The 9,712-nt window shown below is 35.6% G+C and overlaps 1 protein-coding gene across 2 annotated transcripts in view; it reads left to right on the top strand.

Annotated features, from left to right (window-relative positions):
- Positions 1 to 416: 416 nt before the first annotated feature.
- The window catches only part of Cow (Proteoglycan Cow), an 82,056-nt gene continuing 72,760 nt past the window's right edge, over positions 417 to 9,712 (top strand). Inside the window, exons 1-2 of one of the 2 annotated variants that reach the window (XM_012369504.2) lie at positions 417 to 574; positions 698 to 890. In XM_012369504.2, the coding sequence (XP_012224927.1) occupies positions 789 to 890 (102 nt within the window). In that variant the 5' untranslated portion in view covers positions 417 to 574; positions 698 to 788. Of the gene's footprint in view, positions 891 to 9,712 lie in introns of both variants that reach the window. The other variant, XM_067348792.1, reaches the window with a different exon arrangement.

Raw genomic sequence — 9,712 nt, 5'->3', positions numbered from 1 at the left:
GGAGGTAGAGTTCCTCAAATAAGATTTAGAACACCGTCCGCCATTAATAGGAAATGTGGCGCTTGATTCAAATTATTTGTTTCAATTTATTCAAATTACACAATTATTTTCTTCGTACAAAGAAATTAAAATAATTATACAATATAATATACAGAGTGTTCCACATTAACCGCACCGTACGATAATAGCACATTTCTGAGATTATTTTGAGAAACGAGAAACATTTAAAATTGATCAATGGCTGCTTCCCTATTGCACATGGCGGACCAATCAAAAATCATTATCTCGGTGTCCTAACTCTTACTTGAGGAACTCTAGCTGGAGGTATTGACTGGCGCAGTGTACCACACACTTGCGCTAATCCTGCTCTGTCCCATACAGATACACAGTGAACAGCGCGAGGACGACCGAGCGAGATAGCGGCGCTGCCAACCCTCTCCCCGCTTTTCAGGCACTGTTTGGAGCGCTTCGCTCGTCGGAATCTGACCAATGAGCGTGCGCGCGCTTGTGGTAGTACAACGGTAGCGGCAGTGTCGCCTCTCTTCATGCAGTCACAATTCGTTCGGCTATCGAGGTATGTGTTTCCGTTTCGTATCGAGTTATCTGTCGCGTATATACGGTGTTTGAGTTTTACGGTGCGTGAACGTTATCAGCAATCATTCCTGATACTCTTTTTTTCTTCTGTTTACGTCCGCAGTGTACGCGCGTTGCGGTATCGCGTGCGCGTCTTCCGGTACTTAGTAAGTGACTTCCTGGAATAAGGAGACAGAGAAACGACGGTGGGAGCCATGCGATTTTCGTGGATGTTTGCGGCCACAGTGCTGCTGGTTCTGGCTACAGGGGTGAAATGCAAGAGAAAATTCGACGGGGACTTCGAATTCGCCGAGGAGGTGAGTCTAAAGTTTCAATATAACATCCCTCGTCTCATTCCCTTCGTTTGTTACCCCACTTGTCATGTCAGAATTAGACAGGTTGACAAACCGCTCTTTCTTTCGATCCGTGGAAAAAATATAGGATGACGGATATAGCAATAATAAAAGTCGAGTTCCTGCAGAATGGCGTTTTGCCATTGCAAATTGTTACGAAATCCTCCACGTTTGGACCGCATTTAAAACCGTAATTTTTTAAATTATTGCATTGATTCTCTAAATTGCTTGCCAATTTCTTAACAGCATTTTTTTATAATAAAAATTTGTCGCGATGAAGATAAATGAAGAAAGTAGCAAAGTTTTTGTATGTGTGATTAAAATGCTCATATAGATATTTCATAAAGCATACAGCTATTTCAAAGTGAATATCGTAGATATCAAGGACATGTTGTACAAAGATGATATACATTAGATTTATTCTGCTTTATTCCTGCGCGATTTAGCGATTACCGTTAGCGATCGATTGAATTGTGCCATCTAGCACATACTTTCTATAATAGATTTATGGTAAAATTCTTTATTTACATTATCTTACATTACAATATGGTGATTCTTATCATTGTCCGAGTAGTACGAAGGCTGACAAATCTACCCGAAAGATATTTGATATTAATAATTTGAAAATTTAAAATGTTTCTTAGATATTTTTATATTCTTTATACGTCTGAGTTTAATCAAACGTAGTATTTTACGAGAGCTACAAATTCAATTTTTGCTACATGCAAATCCATATTAACAAGCGATTTTTCTGCATACTTATCATAAAGCACAGCTTTTTCCTTGTCATTTTTTTCAATACTAGATTCCGAACAGACGAATATGTATAATCAAGACGTGCTTCTTTGTACGTGCTTTGAACGTTACAATGTTGCAATAGGCAATTGCAATATGCAGTCACATGGGAAAACGAACGTTCGCAGCTCTTACTTTCACGTAACTCGATCTCGACTGAAATACAGGTTACCTATGTGTATAATTGTTTATTTTATCCGTGCTTCAAACGAGGGTCAGATTATATTCCGCGTATTATTGATGTCAATGTAAACGTCGTCATTCAACTCTTTTTCTCGAGTATTCTCCGATACCATTTGCAATTGGAATAGCGAATAGCACATTCATCGCTGCTATCGCTAACAAAAGCATTTTTTCGCTATTTCTATAACATTCATATTTTTTCGTGTATTTTCTATAACAAAGCCGATGTTTGTACGAAATACAGTATTCATTTATTTTTCGGTTACACTAAATCCAGCGAGATATATGATTTTCTTTTCGTTGGTTAATCCTTTGATGCGCCCAATTTGAGTTTCAAGCTCGCTGTAAACACGAAGCGCGTTTTGTCAGCAGTTTCCTTGCGTGCTGCCATGCAGTAGGTTGCACCGCGGAGTCTGAAACAGTGCAACATCGTAGCAAGTTTAGCGGCTATGCGAGACAAGCGCACATAGCATGATTGATCTAAAATCAACATAGAGACTGTAGAGAAAAGATAATGTAATCTGCAACTTGTACATAAAATAGCGTGCGAAAGAATCGATATTGGAGCATAAGCGAGAAGAAATAGAAAGAAATTGCACTTTTCTGCATTATATTTTTTATCGCAATCGATTAGTGCAACAGTTTCTAGCGAAGTTAAACCGCAGGCAGATTGGGAAAAAGCTATTAAAAAGATTATTATTGCAACCATTGCGCTTTAAACGATAAAGGACAAAAGGATTTCCGTTCCGATGTATTCCTTTGAAATGCACACAGTCCATATAGTTTAACATTGTGGCCAAGTGTTTTATGCATATGAAACTTGGTTTCATTGTGGCCAATAGTTTTGACTGCTCGGAAATATTAGAAATCTTTTCCATTTAAAAAATAAAAGTTTGTATTTTAGTTTCTTTTTCTTTTTATGATGCACTCTATTTCAATTCAACGTTTTATCATAATAACACAATCGTAAACTCGCTTTCATAATTTTGCCAAGTTAAGACTTAATTTATCATAATTCGGAAATGGTTCAAACTTTTCTCGCAATTTACGATAAAGCAGCCAGAGAATTGTAATCGCGAGCTCACAGAAGAGTCGTTGATCCCCCCTCTCCTCGTCACTATAATTTTGCATAAATATCTCGAGTCTCTTAGCGAGTCTTGTCGCTATTTACCGGTGAGTTTGAATGCGCCATTGCCAAGAGGAGACACCGTGTAAAACTTGGAGTTCTTCTTTTGTATGTGCGAGAGCGAGGGCGGAAGAAACGTAGTAACCGTTCGAGGAAACGATAAGAATTGTCGGCCTCACGAATTTCCGAGTGCGAATAATGCACTGCCGTCCTTCTCAGAGTTATTGCGAGCGTCATTATGCATCTCCGCGATTTGTAGTTTCAATAATCGACTTGGACTCTTATCGTGTGCCGCCCGCCGGTAGACGGTCTTTAGATACACCGCGTCGTTCGTACGACCGCCGAATCGATTACCCGCACGTAATACGAAAGAATCCAACTATCGATCCCCCGCAAACATTGTGTGTGACCTAGTGCCTCGAAGGTAAACTCGGGTGTGTACAGTTGGGTGTAGTTAATAATAGTTGTCGCGTGTTATTTTCTTACTGTTTGCTAAACATTTCTCTCCCGTGACCCGTATTATTACTCTGATCATTCAACGTTTAACACGGTCATTCCGCGAGATTGATTTGCCTAATATGAAAATCCTATTTAACGTCAACATGACGTGAGAACATCGCACAGCCATGTTTAGCGCTGAATACTGGTGGTGAAAATAGGACCGATTCAATGCGACGTGTCGTTTTAATCGAGATTTGCATTTGCACCGTGTTTTAATCTCGCGCGATTGCATTTCTTCCTTTTCGTCGACATGATAATTCGTGAATAATTATATGCGATTCAAAACTTTAACAAATTTCAGTTGGTTTACATGAATCGCACTGTGATTTGCAGTAGATCGTAATATTAATTTTTTTTTCAAATATGTATTTTACATTAAGCAACGAAGTAAAATCATGACATGATTTATTTTTTAATACGTTTTTATTTTGTAAGAAATGACAACTGAATTCAAGACTTTTACGGATTTAATTATATTTAATTATATTTAATTATTATTTTAGAAAAAGATGCGCTATCGTTTTTCCTGCTGTTATTATTATATTCTAAGACTAGAAACAACGTACCAGTCGAAAAAATATAAAAGTTTTTATATTTATTCCTTTACATTTTTAAAAATGCTTCAAAATTATTGTATTTAATATTTGTTATATTTTCATATTAAGCTTTATGTGTATAATTTAGGAAAAATTTGAGATATAAATATTGCTAAGATATTATTATACATTTAATCCCATGTGCATGCGCATTCATATCGGGTCGATAACGCTACTGCTGCTGAAACGTCGGATTAAATTAAATTTACATGGAAATGCATCGTAATCTTTCATACCGTGCACGAATTGTTTGTGTAGAGAATTACATTTTAGAATACGGAATGTACATCGTATAAATCGTACGAATGCATAAATCACGTCGTGTTGCATAGGTCTCTTCCCGAACACGATCGATGCGCGCGTATCGATACGACCGCATCCCAGAACTCGGATGACGAGGTGGCGAGACAAAAGAATTTATTTTACCGACAAAGAGAGAGAGAAAGAGAGAGAGAGAGAGAGACTTCCGGAGATTTAAATGTTTTTTATACTATGGTGTCAATGGTACAATACAGTTGTTTGTAGTTTGCACTTTTCACCGCGCGTTGACAGTTCTCCGCGATTAAACGTTGTGCGTGGCAACGTTTTTCGACGCAAAATCATAATTTTTTATCGGGCCTTTGAGGAATTTCTTTTTTTCCGCGATAAATATCATATAACACGAGAGGGACAAATATGCGTGTAAACTAGCGGTAATATTCTTTTGTTTTGCAAACATTGGCAGTTAACGTCACGAAAGATTTAACTTGCTTTTATATTGGTATCAAATCATCTTTGCTTTTATAAGCGAGAAACCTTACGATGTTATTTTAGGCAATTTCGCTATCGTTCAATATCCGATCGATGCTCAAAGTTAGCTGATCGTTTTCGTACGTGATGTTCGTTTTTGAAGCGTATGTGGTATCTATAATTTCCCAATCGAACGCATCGCGTTAATCTTAACTCGAAATTCGGTTAGACTCAAGTCGAGTTTACTGCATCTCGACCAAACTCACTCAAGTTTCTGCCGAATGGCAGTTATCGCGATGTAGAAACTACTGCTTTGCGAGTTTCCTGTCTTGGTTGTTTTTTCAACGATATTTATTAAAGTACAAGTTCAGACAATAGAATATTTTTCATGTAAATGTAGTGGATCAAGCGATTACTTAGAGTATAATCTTATTTTTACAGTAACAGTGATGTGGTATAGTAACTTACAGAAAAATTAAAGATGAGCGTAAAGTTTGGCATAGTACTTCGTGACAAATCACAAACTGTTGGGAATTTGCAGAATTTCATGGTAATATTTTTCTAATCTAATAGACAAAACAAACAGTTCTGATTATGATATCAAAGAAAACGGCTCAGAATAAACTGAAAATGAGACGTCAGATTTACACTGCATTTTAGTTTGTTAAAATCTCTTTCTATTTTTTAAGATTTTAAGAACTTCAAAATTCTACATGAGAGCTGCAAAAAGAATTCTTTTAAAGAAACTTTTTAAAGATTAAAAATATCAATTAGAATAGAATAGGGAAAAAAGATTTTTAATTAACAAAAATAAAAATCTAGATATAATTATTATGCACATTGAATTTTTATAACAAAAAATTGTTTCATCCGTTAATAGCACACACAGAAAAATATCATTCTATTGCTAAGAAAAGTAATTACTCGGCTTACTTTTCTTTTTTTAAGTAACAATTATCTTTAATAAAGAATATTTTCTTGATAATAGTCTTAAAATATACTCATCACAAATTTTTGATAAACTCATTATTATATACTCAAAAGAAGTAGTTATTTTTTGGTGAAGAATATTATAAAATTATATCGAATAAAAGTCAGATTTGGTTAATTTAATAAGCAAATAGAATTCTTTTTCTAATTTAATATTCTTGATTGAAGTATTAAACTTACTGGGATCAAAATATATTTTGAATAAATTTGATGCTTATGATGAACTTACGATAGATTTGCGTATATATGAACTTATAAAATACTTAAATCAAGTAATATTTACTTAAATACAGTATGTATTTTTCTGTGTGCAGATTTCTGCTGCGACGTGCCTGAGCGCGTGAATTTTTGGCAATCTAATTAGTCAACTTTAAATACTTTGCGTTAAAAAATTACTGTAATCTCGATATTTTGGTATAAAGATTTTCGTTTTCAAATAACTTGAGGAATCTGCTATCAACGGATGCTATAGTTGATCTGAGACACCCTGGATATTGCTTGAGATGATAAATATTTAGATGATATCGATGTAGGGCGCTGGTCAACTTTAAAATCAATAAAATTGTTGAAAATAATACTTCACGTACACATACACACACGCATACTTACGTGCGCGTGTATTTACTAGTGTCCTTACAAAATTATTGTAATAACATTCATGGTTGATAATCACAAAATTTCTGCGTATAAAAATTTTCGCATTTTATGTACTGAAAAATAAATATATACTGATAGCTTCATGCAATTTCTTATCAAACACAAAAAGTATAAAAAAATGTGACTGAAAGGAATGAAACATAATATATCTAATACTCGCCGTGTTTACTAGGTGAAAAGTATATTGCACATTATTTTCCATTTTTCGGCAGGTTTATGATAGCGAACGTATATCGCGTCCGGAAATGATCACATGGCGGAAGCAACGGCGATAAGAATTTCTGATTATTACACGCGAAAAATCATATCGATACAATGGAGAAACGAGAAGCAAGAATGTTTTTTATTGTTTATCGTAACAGTTTACGGAGTATTGTCGAATCAGGCGATATATTTGAAAGAGAAGCTACACGTTCGGAAATTTATATAAAAATTGTAGCTATATTTTTACAGCCATCGTGATATAGATTCTCGAAATAGTTAGAGTGGGATGTTTGCGAATATGTAGGAATTGAAATAACGTTCGCTTTATCGTGTATCGTTCATCATATTTCAGCGTATGCGAGTTTGCATTCGGGATTGCGGGAACAATCGAAGGATTTACCGAAATCGCGATTATGTCCTCGTAATCATCGCGTTGGTCGCGAATATGTGTGAATTGTGAAGAAACTTCGATTTAAAGCTTCGAGCGAAGTTTATGCTGTGGTAGCCGGCTAAGTTAGACGGCTGTAAATCTTGACTTTCCTGACGCATTAGATATTGCGGTATACATCCGACTGCAGTTGTGAACGGCGAGTACTAGATGTTAAGTTACTTCTTTTCAGTCGCACTTCTTTACACTTTTCGCGTTTAAGATAGAAAAACGACAGAATTTTGGCACATTGATATACATACTTATTTTTGTTTAATTTCGGAAGTCTCTATGGTCAACTATTTTGTGGCTAATACAATTGACTGATTATCATTCTATTTTCATATTGAATAGTATTTTTTGCGAATAAAAATATCAATTAATATATAAAAAATAATATTAGCAATTTTATTGATGCCTATTTCTATTTATTAATCGCTGCTACGTTTTTGCGAATGTCGAGTCGTCGCGGCTTCTTATTAGTTGATGTCGAAATTCATAGATTACGAAATACCGTATTATGTACACACTGCACCGTGCCTACTGTAGCAAAGACAAGTGAAGGAAATCGCCTCGAATACAGCAGGTGGTAGGAATGTTGGGAATGTCGACTGACACCTCTAGGCAACATTCGCCAACTCTCACCATGTCACATCCATTCGCGATCGTATTCGGTGATATCTTCGCGAGTTTATTGTTTATGGCTGCTGCCGTGGGAAAAGCATGCTGGGCGTCGCATGCATGCTTATTTTTATACTTAAAGCGCAATATTGTGAGAAAAGTGCATCTTACTTTTCACCGCGATATGACAATGATGATTTAATTGTATTGCTGAAAATTATACGAGTGCTAACCAGCACTTACAATAGAATTAATTTAAGAATCTTTAGGGAGTGGTTTTTTACTTGTGTAAACAAATAGTACAAGGCTATCATTACAAAAAGTTTTAGTTTTCATAACCAATCGATTTTTAAATAAAAGCACAATATTGCGCCCGTTGCATAGAAAAATGCGTCGGAGCAGGTTGAAAAGTTCATTAAAGTGAGGGATTCAGTTTCTCGTTTACGAAATTTCCAAGTGTCAAATGCACATCCGGTTTTATTTGCCACCGTTCTCCAGCAGGTTGACAATTCCGAAATTGGCAAAGGCATTTCCGGGACCCCAAGTTTCGTCGACCCTTTGTCTTCGTAGTGATTCGCTCCGTCAGACAACCGATAGTTTTCCAATTTTCCAAACGCGGCTTCTGTCTCAGACAACCTACGGCCGAGTAGGAACGCCATCAATCGCTGGGAATATCGATTACTAGCTTAAGGAGTTAACCATATTGGCTGTTTGTACATCTATTTTGCGTTTTCTCCAATTTATATCCTGCTTTTTCAGACTCGGTCTAGATAATTGTATTCGTTATAGATTGAGTTGTTTATTTCAAGGATGATATAATCGCTCTGTTTGAGAAATTTTGCATCGACGTAACACGTCAGTTTATATCTGTGTCTTGTTACAATATACATTTTAAAAAATTAATTTACATTATACACAATATAGTAGTTTATTTAATTTGTTTATCACTTTTTTATTTAAACTCAGTAAATAACTATTAACTTTATTTTTGCGATATGACAAATTTCCCCTTGTCATACATTACAAAAATTCGTATAATTTTTTTAGAATTATAAATGTTTGTGAATATCACAATCTATCTTTAATTGCATTTCACTCTAGAAAAAAAATAACTTTTATATTTTTATTCTTTTAAATTTATATCTTTGAGATGTACGATCGGCATAACTCGTGCGAAGATGGTGTAGTAAAATAACCGCGTAGTCGATTGTAAAATTAATCCCAACGGCTATGCTGTGGTACGCCGTTATCATCCCTTGGGTTCTATCTTGCAGGGCTGATTCTGCAGAATGATCGAGAAACTGCGGGGAAGTTTTGTTCTATCGTAATCTCGTATGCCACGGAATCAGCACCATTTTTTTCTATGACTAAACTTTCTCTATGAGGACATTGGCTCCTTTCATTCGATTCGATACGAAAAACTTTTCACAATTCTGATGATATATGCAACAATTGTTTAAGAATTGTTTCACTATAAAATTAATTTTGGAGAGAAAGTTTTAAGTCACGCATAGGTGAATAAAATTTTGAATTATTATTTAGACAAAAAATTGTTATAAAAGTAAGAGTGACGACGTCTCACAATATACGCTAGATATGTAGACCCTATATTTATAGAATAAAAACGTTGAATCCGAAACGGCGACTGGGAAGTTTCGATTTTATTAGAAACGCAACGGAAATCTATTTCTTAGCATTTTCGTTTAAACCTCGAGCGTAAAGCGCTGCGACATTTCCGTCGTGCTCGAGGTTTATCTTTCGTCTTGTGTCGAGATTAAAGCGACAACTGCAAAAATTCCCCCTTCTTTTTTCGCGATGTTGCGTGGATTATTTGGTTCTCCGGGATATATCTGTGCACAAGTCAGATCATAGAACATATTCAGTGGTCGCGGCCCAATCCCTTCCGTCATCACTCTTCGACGCACCTCTATTCCTTTCGCCTTTCTTCTTTCTCATT

This window comes from Linepithema humile, chromosome 2, assembly GCF_040581485.1.
Source record: "Linepithema humile isolate Giens D197 chromosome 2, Lhum_UNIL_v1.0, whole genome shotgun sequence".
Lineage (NCBI taxonomy): Eukaryota > Metazoa > Arthropoda > Insecta > Hymenoptera > Formicidae > Linepithema > Linepithema humile.
This window is presented reverse-complemented; position numbering and strand designations above follow the sequence as displayed.